The sequence below is a fragment of the Dermacentor albipictus genome, unplaced genomic scaffold, assembly GCF_038994185.2.
Source record: "Dermacentor albipictus isolate Rhodes 1998 colony unplaced genomic scaffold, USDA_Dalb.pri_finalv2 scaffold_17, whole genome shotgun sequence".
In the NCBI taxonomy this organism is placed as follows: Eukaryota; Metazoa; Arthropoda; class Arachnida; order Ixodida; family Ixodidae; genus Dermacentor; species Dermacentor albipictus.
In genome coordinates, this window is record NW_027225571.1 from 5379397 (window position 1) to 5395035 (window position 15639).

General features: G+C 44.8%; 1 protein-coding gene across 1 annotated transcript in view; it reads left to right on the plus strand.

Moving 5' to 3' along the window:
* The window catches only part of LOC139051989 (uncharacterized), a 35399-nt gene extending 21504 nt beyond the window's left edge, over positions 1-13895 (plus strand). The window contains exons 3-5 of the mRNA XM_070529057.1: positions 9909-11097; positions 11237-11466; positions 13187-13895. Of these exons, the coding sequence (XP_070385158.1) occupies positions 9922-11097; positions 11237-11466; positions 13187-13553 (1773 nt within the window). The 5' untranslated portion in view covers positions 9909-9921 and the 3' untranslated portion in view covers positions 13554-13895. The remainder of the gene's footprint in view (positions 1-9908; positions 11098-11236; positions 11467-13186) is intronic.
* Positions 13896-15639: the final 1744 nt, after the last annotated feature.

Sequence of the window (15639 nt, forward strand, 5' to 3'; positions counted from 1 at the left end):
GCAATAAACAGGGAATATGTTTATGTCAATATGTTTTGTTTAAGATACAGCTGATCAACCGAATAGTTAGGCTATTTGGTAATTATAAATTCTAACGATAATAGTGCAGCACCATAAAAACAGATTGATGCGGACTCACAGCTGCAACCAGCTACATCCACGCAGCTGTGCCATACAATGTGCATGTGTTCAGAAGAGCAAAATTCCCCAGAGAGAAAACAACAGTAACTCGTTGTTCGTCATCTTGTACAAGAAGATTATGCGCCAGATGTAATTTATGCTCAGTAAATACATAAATCAGTCATGTGAGGTGTCTCACTTTAGGTTGCTAGTTCGAAGTTCTTGTAATCTTGCTGGTTTATCTTGTTTCCTTTGTGAGCATGAGTGACTTGGTTGCCTAGGCACATATTGTCAAAACTACCTATTTATTCGTCACTGGGAATCACGAAAGTTCATTTACACATACAATTCCCAGTTACTAATATGGTAGGTTTCGAGCCTAATTCTCTTATCTTTCATATGTTTATCTACCAAGTAGTTTTATCGCTCATTGAAACATATCCACGCAATGCACAGTGGGCACCCTAATTACTAATATCTGTTCTTACCTTCTACCCTGCTCTGGTGCTTTCGTAACCTAGCATTGGTGCAATGGCCTGTCTGCACCTGCAGAAAAGTAGTGAAGTGGATAAAGTTAAAGGTCAACAAGGTATTAAAGATACAAAGCAAAAATATAAGTTTGCAATTGTCCCCCATAACCAGAGTTTCGCTTAGAATTTGAAAAAAAGAATTTGACATCCTGCTATGGTGTGAGAGTTGCTTGGGGCACCAAGTGAACTGCATATCACCTGTGCTGGAGTGCACAACAAAGCGAAAAATCACGCCAGATCGAAGTGGCAGTGGAAAGGTAAGCACCAATGTTTTACTTCACGCTCAAATAATTTGCGTTATTATCTGCTCCTGTTTTGTTTTGCGGGAACGCATACACTGGGAAAACAATTTTTTGCAGCAATGTTACCTTATCGGATCACCAAAGAAAGGTGGAAATCAAGAACAGGTATTCATACTTGGTGGCCCACAGTGTATTATCTGTATGGGTTTCACTGTACAAAAGACTACTATGAAAGATAACCATAAAGACAAAGACAAAATAATTAAAAGAGGTATGTGTTAGTCATCCTTCCATGACCTCCAGTGTTTATAGAAACAATACTTTCTGTATACGTGCCAAGCCATAGGGAGGCTTTACGGAACACAGTCATGCTTGCTTAGTTAAAAATCAGAATAAAGACAATCACAAGAACATTGCATGAGTGATTTGTAAATGTGACACCTAATGTAAATTATTCATGTATGTGCGGAGGATAGATTACAGCCAGTGCATAATCTGCTCTTACAGGATGACTTGCGATGAGTAAAAGAAACCTTCCTCACATCTTCCTTTGTCTCTTTTGGATATTGGTGTACCATGTGTCTTGTTACAGCTGCGTGTATGCAGCTAGGTATGGTTTGTTTATGTGTTCTGCTTCCTCCCTTGTCCTCATCATTCATGTGCTATCTTTGTCGTAAAAAAATACACCTATTTATGCTACATATTTTGTCAGCGTGTCTGCATTATGATAAGTTTTGTATTAGTGGTTATTGCAATCTGTGAAATTGTCTGTGTCAGCTATTGTACTTCGTCATGGAAAAGTATGTTTGTCAGCATAAATAAACGATTATTATAAATGTTGCTGTGTTTATTTTTGTAATATTGTCAGTTATGAAGTTTTCATACACAGTTGCATGTTGTACGACAGAATAAAATTGATGTACAACATTTTAATGTGGTGTTTTTCAGATCAATTTTCAACTGACGCTAACACGAACAAGTTTTGTGGGAAAAGTGCCAACAAGCGTACCATAAGGAAAGACAGCTGTTTTACTGTTGCATTGGATTATCAATTGCCAACCAGTTGTTTTCAGCAAGCATAGTATAACACATAGATTATGTAGTCTCAGTTGGAATATTGTTTTTATAGCACCTCATTATCTGGATCTCCTTTGTACATAAGTGCAGCCTTTTTTATTTGTTACGTGTTTCTTACTTGCGTAGGATGTTAAATCGTAAGTTCTAAGTAAAAATACGTCTCGGAGAACAGTGAAATAGGTTTAACTTATAAATCTTCTGACATATTATAAGAGACTTGTGCAATGGTAAATTGAACTTCTACATGGGTTACACAATATTTCGGGGTCTCATTATGGTTCTGAGTGGCATTGCAGTGTCGTGCATATGCAGCTGCAGGCTGCATATCGGATGTTTATTTAAGACTGTTTGGCTATTGGTTTTAGTTTATTAGTAATTACAACTGTCTTCCTTTCATGGTGATTCTGTGCTGACTGATACATTTGAATTTTCCAGAAGACAATAACAAAGGGTGATGAAATATTAACTTTTTCTTGCTAACGTGCCATGTCCTTTTTGGCAAGTTTGCTATGGATTCTTTGTTATCATATGTTGTCTTTTCACAGTAGTCATCTTGTGAACTAGCCGTAGTCGTGTGTACTTACAGCAAAAGTTGGTGAAGCATTTTGAAAAGCGCCTCGACACTGCCATCCGAGAGTCAAACGACTTACATCGATTAGTTATCTTACTCTACTTGCAAGTGGTCTGCTCCACGCACTAAGGGTATTATAATAATAAGCAACCTTCGCGCGTCATTGTGGCCTCCGGTTTCCAACGTGGTTGCGTTCAGTGCATGTAAGGTAGATTATTTATTTATTTATTTATTTATTGAACATACCTTACAGGCCACTTTACAGGGCATTAAATGAGGGGGGTAATAAAGAAAGTACAAAGTAACTTGTCGGTGTACAAAGTACGGCTCAAATTTGCAGTTTAACATAAAGGAGAGGAATCGATGATAATGTGGTATGGCGGCAACTACACGGTCGGGCGGGAAAAAGGATAACACGAAGAGAGAAAAAAAATATTGGCTGTCATTATACACATGGAAAAACTGGATACAAGAACTATAAAGTATACCGATTACAATGACAACAGTAACAAGAAAACAAACTACAACCAAAGATAGACTGACAAATATGCGGAATCTAGGCGCATGAACAGTTGGCAGGGTTTAACATACGCAAAATGGTAGGGCATGATAAAAACGCAGGAACTAATGGCGTGCACAGTAAAAACATTTATCAATATAATGAATGCAGTCGGGCACAAAGTGGGATACTGAAGAAAATAAAACACGTGCAGTGGTACAAAAAAAAATGACGGATGTCTTTGGTCTTAAAGCTGTGAAAATAACAAATAAATAAATACATGGGTAGTATACAGAACATGGCACCGGAAGTAAAATAAAACTGGAAATACTAGTGGCAAGTTTTTATTGCGAAGAGAAAGAGTGCAGGAGTTGACGGAAATTATCATGGTCTGGTTCGGATGCAATGTTGTCTGGAAGATCATCCCACAAACGTATGGCGCGTGGAAGAGCAGATGCGTTGAAGGTGTGAGTTGACCCATATAATCGCGTGAAACTTAAGTGATTATGCAACCGACGTGATGTGATGGAAGGAGCATCAAGGTGAAATGGGAATTGTCTGTTGCTGCATGCGTATTTGTGAAAAAGGCATAAAAGGGCAAAGTGGCGACGAGCACTAAGGGGCTCAAGTGAAAGATTGAGCTTAATTTACGTTATGCTGTTATGGTTGTCAGAATTGCGTGAAATGAAACGGGCAGCCCTATTCTGAACTGCGTCAAGCATGTTAATTAAATAATTTTGGTAGGGGGACCAGATAGATGGTGTTTACATGTAGGAGATATTCAGAGACCTGGATTGGGAAGAATTGGGGATAAGAGGTAAGGGAGAATACCTTAGTAACTTGCGATTCGCTGATGATATCCTTGCTTAGTAACTCAGGGGACCAATTGCAATGCATGCTCACTGACTTGGAGAGGCAACGCAGTAGGGTGGCTCTAAATTATGTCAGTGAACTTAACTGCACACCTTTTGGTTCTGTTGCGGCTGCATAATGGGCTGACTTACGTACAGGTATGGGGCACAAAAAATAAGAAACTGACAACAAAAGTATACGTGGAGGAGCCCGGATGGCGAGACTAGAAATGAAATAGACCTAATATTCTGGACGCTAACCCTGGCATCTTACAAGATATGCAGGTGCTCGGCAAGGTGTGCTGCAGTGACCATAGGATGGTAAGACTCGAATTAGCCTAGACTTGAGGAGGGAACAAAAGAAACTGGTACACAAGAAGCCTATCAATGAGTTAGCGAAAAGAGGGAAAACAGAGGAATTCCGGAAAAAGCTACCGAACAGGTATTCGTATTTAACTAAGGAAGAGGACCTTACTGTTAAAGCAATAAACGACAATCTTATGGGCATCATTAAGGAATGTGCAATAGAAGTCGGTGGTAACTCCATTAGACAGGATACCAGTAAGCTATCGCAGGAGACGAAAGATATGATCAAGAAACGCCAATGCATGAAAGCCTCTAGCCCTACAGCAAGAATAGAACTGGCAGAAGTTTCGAAGTTAATCAACAAGCGTATAACAGCTGGCATAAGGAATTATAATATGGATAGAATTGAACATGCTCTCAGGAATGCAAGAAGCGTAAAAGCAGGGAAGAAGAGGCTAGGAATAGGCAAGAATCAGATGTATGCGTTAAGATACAAAGCCGGCAATATCATTACTAATATGGATGAGATAGTTAAACTGGCTTAGGATTTCTATAGAGATTTATACAGTACCAGTGGCATCTACGGCGTTAATGGAAGACAGAATAGTCTAGGGGAATTTGAAATCCCACAAGTAACGCCGGAAGACGTAAAGAACGCCTTGAGAGCTATGCAAAGGGGGAAGGCAGCTGGCGAGGATCGGGTAACAGCAGATTTGTTGAAGGATGGTGGGCAGATTACTATAGAAAAACTGGCCACCCTGTATACGCACTGCCTCATGACTTCGATCGTACCGGAATCTTGGAAGAACGCTAACAAAATCCTAATCCATAAAAAAGGCTACATCAAAGGCTTGAAAAATTGTGGACCGATCAGCTTACTGTCCGTTGCCTACAAAGTATTTACTAAGGTAATCGCAAATGTGATCAGGAACACCTTAGACTTCTGTCAACCAAAGGAGCAGGCAGGATTCCGTAATGGCTACTCAACAATACACAATATTCACACTATCAATCAGGTGACGGAGAAATGTGCGGAATATAACCAACCCTTAAATATATATATTTCATTGATTACGACAAAGCGTTTGATTCAGCCGAAACCTCAGCACTTATGGAGGCATTACGGAATCAGGGTGCACACGAGCCGTATCTAAATATACTGAAAGAAGTCTATAGCGGCTCCACAGCCACCTTAGCACTCCATAAAGAAAACAACAAAATACCCAATAGAGAAAGCCGTCAGGCAGGGAGATGCGATCTCTCCAATGCTATTCACAGCGTGTTTACATGTAGGAGGTATTCAGAGACCTGGATAGGGAAGAATTGGGGATAAGAGGTAAGGGAGTATACCTTAGTAACTTGCGATTCGCTGATGATATCCTTGATTAGTAACTCAGGGGACCAATTGCAATGCATGCTCACTGACCTGGAGAGGCAACGCAGTAGGGTGGCTCTAAAAATTAATCTGCAGAGAACAAAAGTAATGTTTAACAGTCTCAAAAGAGAACAGTAGTTTACGATAGCTAGCGAGACACTGGAACCAGTAATGGAATACATCTACTTAGGGAAGGTAGTGGCTGCGGATCAGGATCAGGAGACTCAAATAATCAGAAGAATAAGAATAAGCTAAGGGTGCCTTCGGCAGGTATTCTCAGACCAGGAACAGCAGGTTACCATTATCCCTCATAAGAAAAGTGTTTAACAGCTGCCTTTTACCAGCACTCACGTAGGGGGCAGAAACCTGGAGGCTTATGGAAAGGGTTCTGCTTAAATTGAGGACGACGCAACGAGCTATGGAAAGAAGAATGATGGGTGTAGCGTTCAGGAATAAGAAAAGAGCAGATTGGCTGAGGGTACAAACGCGTGTTAATGACATCTTAGTTGAAATCAAGAAAAAGAGATGGGCGTGGGCAGGACATCTGATTAGGTGGGAAGATAACCGATGGTCATTAAGGATTGCGGACTGGATTCCAAGGGAAGGGAAGCGTAGCAGGGGGCGGCGAAAGCTAGGTGGGTGGATGAGAATAAGAAGTTTGCAGGGACAACATGGGTACAATTAGAACAGTTAGAGTTGTAGGACGATCCCTGTGCTTACATCCAGTTGTAAGGATTGGGAGGCTAATCCCACCGCTCGTAACCAGTTGTCAAGATTGAAGTCGGTCATGAATTAGATGGTAGCTAGCCCATGCCGCCGTCTAACTTATCCACACTGAGGACTTTGTTAAAAGGAAGGACTGCTTCGCATCGAGAACGAGGAATATGGGTTTATTTACAGTATATATATAACGGCGTTGCAGTTCATCAGTCTAGCATGACTGTGAGAGAAAGTACACTGAGCAGCCGCACAACCGCCGTTTATAAACACTCGGTGCTCCTTCGATCCCTAGGTGAGGGAAACGTTCGACCACTAGATGAGCCGCCTCTGCCGGAGGGACACACACACTCACACACACACTTCCGCACAGGTTCACGGCTCCCACCGACGTCAGACGGTCTTCGCAGAGCTCGGGGCCTACGTCAAGAAAGGCGCATTTTATTCCCCGAGCTGACCCCCGCAGCGCGGCCGCCGGTGCTCCATTGTCTTGCGTCTTGAAAGGCGCGTGAGAAAGGGCCTCCAACTACGTTCCCTTGGGCACTACCCCGCTCGTGGCACACCAGGTCGGCGACGGCGTGTTCAGTCATAAAGCCTAGTTCGTCGAACTCATCTTGGCAATCGCGCGACGCAGAGTGGCGGACGTGGCGTATTGTCCTGCGGACACAGTAGACATAGTGACGCCGTGTGGCTAGGGGGTTGCGGTGGCGTTCCAGGAAAAGTTGAAGCCGCTGTCGCAACTGGCTGGCAAAACTTGCACCTCAGCGGGCCGTTCTTAACAGTACATGACCGGGGTAGTTGGAGAAGTATGGGAGAGGCCTTTGCCCTGCGGTGGGTGTAACCAGGCTGATGATGATGATGATTTTGACTTTACCGTTACGAATTATTCTGGCTCTATCGAAATTTTTTCCCCCTTTTTTTAACTTATAACCTTATGGCATGCACAGATTTTATGTTTTCTCCTACTACCTGAGAGATCCCTATAGTGCTGAAATAGATTTGCAAACAAAGGACGTTGCGAAAGGCCGTTATCAAAGATTCTAGCTCGGCTCTGAGTGAGTTTCCTGTGACAATGCTGACTCATCCCTATGACATGAATAGTTCAAGGCGCTTCATAAAATCACGTCTTGGGGAACAACGCTAATGTTTCTGTGGATACCATCCAATATCGATGTCTCTTAAGAAACGAGACCGCCGATGTTCATGCGACTTCAGCACACAACCTTGATGGCGCAAATTCTACGATGCACGACTGTTTTTGTGTTTCCAAGCCCTACTTCAACGGCTTTATTCGAATGAATGGGCCCCAGGGGACACTGCTCTTTTTGGTGGTCGTAGTTTGAACCGCCGCGCAAATGCCTTTTGGCTCAAGGCACGCATATACAAAAAGCTGGAAGCTGAACACTTCGTGCCCGGCTCGTGTGAACTGTATCGAAACGTATTTAATTTTACGATGTCCAGCTTTCGGCAATCGCCGCTCCGTGCTCTTGAGCAAGTTTTTGCAGCTTTATTATCGACGATCCTTTTTCACTGAATTATTATCACAGGGTCCAACATCAAGTTTATATGAAGTGCACAAAACCGTTTTCTCAGCAGTTGGATTGAGCGCTGTCTGCAGCGATCTTTGTCTAATTGTGAGTCAAGTTGATGACGATATCAACTGTGGTGTCGGTTACCTACTAAGAGGGATTGGCCATGAATCAGGCGACGTAGGCAAGACGTGTTATACACTTGAGCACTTGAGCACTTAATATGCTAAAGAAATGAAAACAAAAGGAAAGGTTAGAAAGCGCGTGATTGAGCCGTCAGAGAGGCGTCAATAAGTTTTGCATTCTGTACACAAACAGAAAGAAAAACTACGGGTACAAATGAGCCAGAAAACATAGAAACAAAGGAACAAACAATTTCTAGTGTCCTGCTGTTCGATGGCAAACCACTGCGTACAACCCCTCGTCCTAACTGGCTTATATTGAACATTTTGTACCATGGTTACAATATACGTCGCTTCTGATCACTACAATTGGGACCTCCCTCTCATCCTGTCCAGATGCGACTATTTGCCGATGACTTTATTTCATATACAATCTTACATGACACATGCAATCAAACAGAACTTAATACGTCACTGCAGCCAATGTCCATCTGGGTCTTAACCTCACGCCTAACCTCAGTTCGGAACCCCATATTTCAGTCATATGTAAGAAGCTCAAGAAAAACTTTCTTGAAAATGAAATTGCGTAAAGCATCCGAACATGTCAAACTAAATGCTTACAAGATAGTATTTAGGCCATGCGTAGAGTACGCAAATTTAATCTAGAGTCCCTATCAAAAGCCCCTAATTAGTAAAATAGACCACATACAAAAATTTGCTATCAATTTGTATGTTCAGACTACTCAAGGCAGTCTAGTGCATCAGGTTTGCTTACGAGGGCAAACTTGGAGCCACTTCCACAACGAAGAATCACTTCTAGACTAAAATTTATTTATCTCTTATACTGTGGTAACTTCAACATACCACTGTTTAATTATCTATATGAACCTTTTCAGCTCACACCAAGACTGAATCATAGCAAATCAATACTTCATTTTTTGTCGTCGGCAATGTTTCATTGGAGTAGTCTACGAAACATTGCTGAGTGTTGCGATACCATCGATTCTCCTGTAAAACCCTCGTAATGTATTCAATACTTATTGCCAAATTTTATCTTTGATCGTAACTACGGAAAATTTCGTCTTATCGTTGTAAATAAAACCAGTTCATGTAATCGGCCCTACGTGGGACATTATAGGCCTGTACAGTACGCTCAAATAAAAAAAAAACATTTTACGCCAACGTTAATCACTGGGTATATGCTACTGGTTATGTGCCGCTCTTCAGTGAACCTCTTTGATGCTAACTTGGATAACTTGGTATGTGCCACTGGGTAGGCATCGCATCTCAATGAAGCTCTTTGAAGGACATGTCCTTGGGCTTGTAGCTGGTGCTTACTTAACGACATAATGCAAATAAAGGGCTCAACCACAAACAAGGCAGAAATATACATGTCACAGGCGCTGTGACGTGTATCTGTGTTTTTCTTTTGGGTTGTGCATTGCCGTTGTGCCCTTCCGCTATATTATACCATTAAGAACGCCTTTGATGCCAATTTGGGTTATCGGGTATGAGCCACTGTGTATGTGCCGCTCTTTAATTCAGCACTTAGACGCACACTTGGGTCACCGGGTGAGTTAATCGTATTAACGCCGACATTACTTGTGACACGGGTTCTGCGCGGATTTTTAAAACGCGTCTCCATGCATGTGACATGCAATTTGGCTTTCATCCCTTTCTTTATGTTTTGGCACTGCTTGAACGTCGCAAATAAGATCTATATTATACTCGACGGAATCTTGGCAAATCCCATTTAATGGCTATGAGCCATGTGATACAACAAAAAAATCAACAATAATGATAATAATAACAGTGCCTTATCCGTGATAACACTTATCCTCCGTAGTAGGTACGTGCCAGAGTTGAGCATTATCACCATCATTCACTACAAAGACAAGCCTAAAGCGCGGCAACGAATCACTGTAGTCCAACGGTGAACACAGAGTCGTTCTTTTTTTGTCTGTTGTAGCTGCTGTTGCCCAATGGAGCCGACATTAGAAGGAGCACGTCAACCACCCGCCAAAGCTGAGCGACCAAAATCCACTCCCGAGCTGACACCCAAACCGTGGCGTCCCGGTATTCTCAAGTCACCGCCGCGATCAGCCGAGCCCTTGAAGCAAGCATCCACGAAGACGCTGAGGTTTAAGATGAACGAGGCGGCGGATCCGGTCGCACCGGCATCACCGACGGCCCCCGCACCATCCGCAGATCCCGCAGCTCACGCAACATCGGCACCACCAGCATCCACGTCACAGACGACTGCAGTGCCAGGTGAGGCAGTTGCTTTGAGGCAGAGATCCGAGCCGGTCCACTCCAAAGGAAGCCGTGACATGATTGGCGACAGCCCGGACATATTGCCGTCTCTGTCGGAAGGCACCGAAGAGACCATGAGCGAGGGCCACAGTTCTTCGAGCAGCTCCTCCTCTTCGCAGAGCTCTGACGACCGGGACGTTCCCTGGGTGCACCTGACAAAGAACAGCGCTTCTTCGGCGGCGACGGCTGCGTCGAAGGCTGTGTCGACAGCTCCGGCGGTGCAGACTTTCGGTATGCTGGGAGACCACAGTGTCAAACTGCACTCGTGGATCCCGAAAGACATGATGCGCTACTTCTTAAAATTCAGCCGGAAAGAAGGCGACAAGGTCCGGCAGGTGGCTGGAGAAAGCCGGACAGCACGGGAAATCGCGGAGGCCGACGACGAAGACGACACGTCTTTATCACCACGGCTAGAAGACGCTTACCCCTGGCGAACACCGCTTGCCCAGTGCGCGCTGGCGGCGCTGCTCGGAGGCCTCGCGCTCGTCTTAGTTGTAGCGGCAGTGGCAGAGGCCAGCCGCGTCGCGAAGCGCGAGGTTGATTCGGTCGCCGATATACCCACTATAGGAGCCGAAGAAAGCCCCGACTATGTGCCTGTGCCACAGGTGCCGTTGAATGACATCGAGGAGCCTTCGCGAAGGGCGGCTGTTACAGTCAGGCCTAGCATTGATACTGAAGGGGACGCAAGCTTCCTTCGCAGGGAGAGTGTGGAGGATTCTAGTGCACTCGTCGGAACGAGTGAGACACAAGTGGTTCCGTCTACATCCGGCGAAAGGCCGCAGAAAATTCTCGGCAAGGTGCGCCAGTTGGAAGGCGACACCACACGGCCTTCTCGAAAGGCAAAGGTAAAAGAAGAAGCATGTGCTAACCTTTTAATGTACTGTTTTCATTTGGCAACGTTATTCATTCCAACAGTATTGTCCATTTTGAAACTGCTGCTAAATATGCTCAGTGGACTATCTGAAAATTTCGGTGTGCTTCCAGGAACCACGTGTTTGCGACCCTCCGTCATTCACGTACTGCCGTGCCGCGAGACCGGAGTTCTACTACAATCATTCATCGGGGGACTGCGAGGCGGCATCGCACCAGGTCCAGCTTTGCAACGGCGGTCCCAACAGGTTTCATTCGAAACACAGCTGTCACCTTAAGTGTGTGGAGCGCAAGCGACCGGAGGACCTCTGCTCCCAAGTGATCAGCTTTGTTAAGTGCACCAGGTGAGTTGACGAATGCGTGCGTTCGGCCACGTGACGAAATACTACAGTTATCGGTGCTTGGGTGCTTATAATTGTTTCGCAATGGCGGTGATACGCGCGAAAGCTTATTCGAGAATCGGCCCGCTAAGTGACTCCAAAGTGAAGAATGTCAGGACAAATAAGTTAAACGCATAAGATAAAATCACCGCGGTTTCCCCAGAGAATGGACGTGCAACTTGTCTTCCCGAACGAGCAGCATAGCACTGTCTAAGCGTTGTCGCCCTCGCCGGCGGGGCTTTAGGAGCACTGTGTACTGGTTATGGCTACATTAAGTACTCTTAGGGCCAAACAATGAAACCCTCCTTATCTCAGTAAGGAGCCTTAATTGGCGTGAGGCCACCTTATGCCACTTTGAAAGCTTCCTTACTGAGGCACCCTCAGCGAAGGCTTCTTTGGTGCTTCCTCAGCGTAAGATGGCTGCGAAGCTACCTTCATGCGTCCTTACTCAACTCCTGGATCTGAACGAGCGCTTCACCTCACTGCTTAGCGACGTGATGTTTGCTAGCGCATGCGCACTGTCGCCCGCCTGCGGAGAAGCGCGAGCACGCTACGTCTTGCCAGGCATGTTCGTTTCAGTCGCACGTTCGGCATGAGTAACGTTCGTAGGCGTTGCTACAGCGTTGCTAGGTGTTGCACGACGCCGGCGGTGCCAGCGTTGCTGGAGCCTATCAGGTTCTGCGCTATACTGTGATACTTTTTTTACGTGTATTAAACAAAAGTAGAAGAAAGCGTGCACGCGTCTCAATATCAGCACTTCAATTTAACAATTATGCGACGATACAACATCTTTTTATTGAATGATGGTGTTCGCGTAAAGCTCTGAAGAGATCATCTCGAACCCAGGCATGCGGCAACCATTCCTTACGTAAGGACGGGCGAAGGGAGCTTTCAGAGTACGCTTGCTTCCTCCATCGGTCCTTTGCTGTAAGGAGGCCTCACGTAAGGTTAGGAAGCGGTCGAAGGAAAGGAACGTTTCATTGTTTGGGCCTGAGGCTTGATTTCTTCGTCAGATACGAATTATAAGAAAGCAATTCGTAGTGTACTTCACAGAATTTCCGGAGGCTAACTATCCATGTATTTACGTTTGTACTTTTTGTATCTATAGCTGTTTTCCCGCCATTCTAGTTTTATTGTGTAGTGCATGGTCGAATGGTTATAGCTTATTGGATACTGTGCTAAAGGAACAGGGTTCGAAATCAACCGTCGAGCTAACTTGAGTCACTGAGTATGCGGCAATGTCTTCATGTGTGTCGCTCTTCAACGAGCCTCTTTTACGCCGACATAGATCAATATGAATGCGGGACTTGGTATGCATCGATCTTCAATGAAACTCTTTGACGCCGACCTGGAGGGCTGGGCCTGTGCCACTCGGTCTGTGCTGGCCTTCAATGAAAATCTTTGCTGCCAACTTGAGTCACTGGTTATGAACCAGTAGGAGTGTACCAATTCAATCAGGATAAGCTCACTCGGGAAGAATCGCCATCAAAATCTTTTCATTTTGCGCTTTGAAAAGTCCCCGCTATCAAAATTGTTCAGCAAAAGACAATTGTCTTCATACTTTATTTATTCAAATAGAAGCATTTCTTGTAGTTACACACTCAGAGGGACAAAGAAACCGAGAGAAACGCGTATACTCAAAAGAGAACCTAACAATCGTACTGAATCTCTTAATCACCTGCAGACAAGACTACAAGGATGATCCCCGCTGGTATTTCGACGGGAAGCAATGTCGACGGTGGCGGCGCTCTCGAGACGATCGCTGCTTGTCGGACCAGGACCAGGTGTTCACCACAGCTCAAGACTGCAAGAGCAGGTGCATTGCGGCGAACGCGTCTGAGTGCCACGTCCCGAAGTTGACCGACTGCGGAGTCCCTCAGCGGCTGAGTCCTTACTTCGCGCACAGGACCCGGCAGTCGGACCCGTTCCACTGCATCAGCGTTTTTTCCCTGAGGAAGAACCGCGACGGACAACACGTGTGCCTCAAAGGAGCCAACCGTTTCCGGACCGTACACGCTTGCATAGAGACATGTGCTCGAGGCGGAAAATGAGGACATTTTTTGTGTTTTTTGTTAAAACTGGCGCACCAAATACACACTGTATGGTGCCTGCCTCATAAGTGTTGGGACGAATGCAAGACCGCATGCCTGTGCGCTCAAATTGAACACCAATTTCGTACTTTGGCTTTTGACACGTTTTCATTACTTATACCGGCATAAGGGAATAGCTAAGCTGTGCCAGTCAATGTACATCACTTTATCGGTCATTAATAAGCATGAAGCGGGAGCACAGTAGCACTTCGAACACATATTGCTGCAGTAATACTATGTACTATATGCGTAACAGGTAAGAAATCAAATATAGTTACACTGGCCAAACCAGATCACAATGAGAATTCAAGACGAGAAATTAGATTAGGCGCACTGGACACCTTCGCAACGACTGGCAGCTGTACAGGTATACTTCATTAAAAGGAAAACGACAGGCGCCACACGCCCGCTTCTTACGGCGTAGCAGGATGGATGGATGGATGGATATTATGAGCGTCCTCTTTAGAACGAGTGGGTTGCGCGACCAAGCTCTTGCTGCTATACTGCCTAATATCCAACCTAGGTTAAACAATGAAAAAAAAAACACTCTTAACTACCACGCCCAAAATTTCTGATCCCCTATTGCGAACTGTGCTTCTGTACATCTCCATCTTTTGTCGTTTCCCTACTTTTCTTCCACCAATCCTCCAGTCACCTCTTACTAATGTGTATTGCGGACATGTTTGCCTTACCACTGCTCCCTCTGAACCCAAGGGCTTCAAGGAGGCCAGTGGTGCCTAAATCGACCGCTGGGTCGCCATCTTCATATTCCAATAAAACATGCTCCGTCGTTTCCCTAGCTTTACCGTAGCAAACCCATGCTTACTGTCCTTTCTTACATCTCGCTTTATAGGTGCGTGTTCTAAGGCATCCAGATCTCGCTTCGAAATGTAATGAGTTTCCCTTTGAGTTATCATAAATTGTTTCTTTCCTGATTTCGTTTTTTTCCTCTGAAGTAGTTACACATGGCAGGTTTCTTTTCCATTGCCGCCACCCATGAGATTAATTCCGCCTCTCTGACTCTTGGCTTGACCTTCTTTGTTGCTGTGTTGTCCACCCTATAGGCCACATACTTGCTGGTAAGCTTCCTAGTTCTTTTCCTCCACTGTGAATCAATGTTTTTCCTGTACAGATACCTGAACACTCTCCCAGCCCATTTACTTTCTACCATATTCCTCAGCCGTTCTTCATACTCAATTTTGCTGCGAGCTTCCCTCACTTCAAAACTAGTCCAGCCCATATCACCCTGCACAGCTTCATTTGTAGTATTCCCGTGAGCGCCCAATGCGAGGCGACCCACTGACCTTTGGTTCCCGTCGAGTCCAGATTGTACCCCTGATTTACAATAAACAACCGCATTTCCAAAAGTAAGTCCTGCAACCAGTGCTTCAGCTAACAGCGCCACCTGTGGCGGAGACTTCGTGTGTGAAGCAGGTGAGAGCTCGCTGGGCCCGTCGGAGAACTGCAAATGGAATGGAGCGATCAGCTCTTCTTGCGTTTAAGTATGCAATAACGAAACCAAGAGTTCGACGAAAAATAGTTTGGTCGGGATTGCTCATAGTCAAGGGTAAAATGGACGCTAACCAAAAATATTAAAAGAAACCAAGATGTTTCAGTTCCCATACGGAGGCATTGTTCATTGTGAAGAAGGCCTCCGTATGGGAGCCCGAACATCTTGGTTTCTTTTCTTTATTTTCGGTTGGCGCCCGTTTTACCCTTCACTGTAAACATGCAATAAAACGTTATATCGATCCAGTTGGTGAATGTCAGCTTTATGTGAAAAGTGCGCAATAAAACGTGGACACAAGGAAAGCACACAAAATGACTGCAAAGAAAATAGGCACGCGTCATAGCCGTATCTGAGCCTTCCTTCTTTTGCGCGTTTAATTGCGCAGTTTTTCCGTAAGATTAACTGGAGGCTTACAGCTTGCTTTGATATTTTTATGGGCCTTTTTCATCATTAAGCATATAAAAGGCTACTGGCCATGCAACCGATTGCATCTTATACGCTAGGCACGCGAATAACAGTGAATCCGGCTTCAATGCG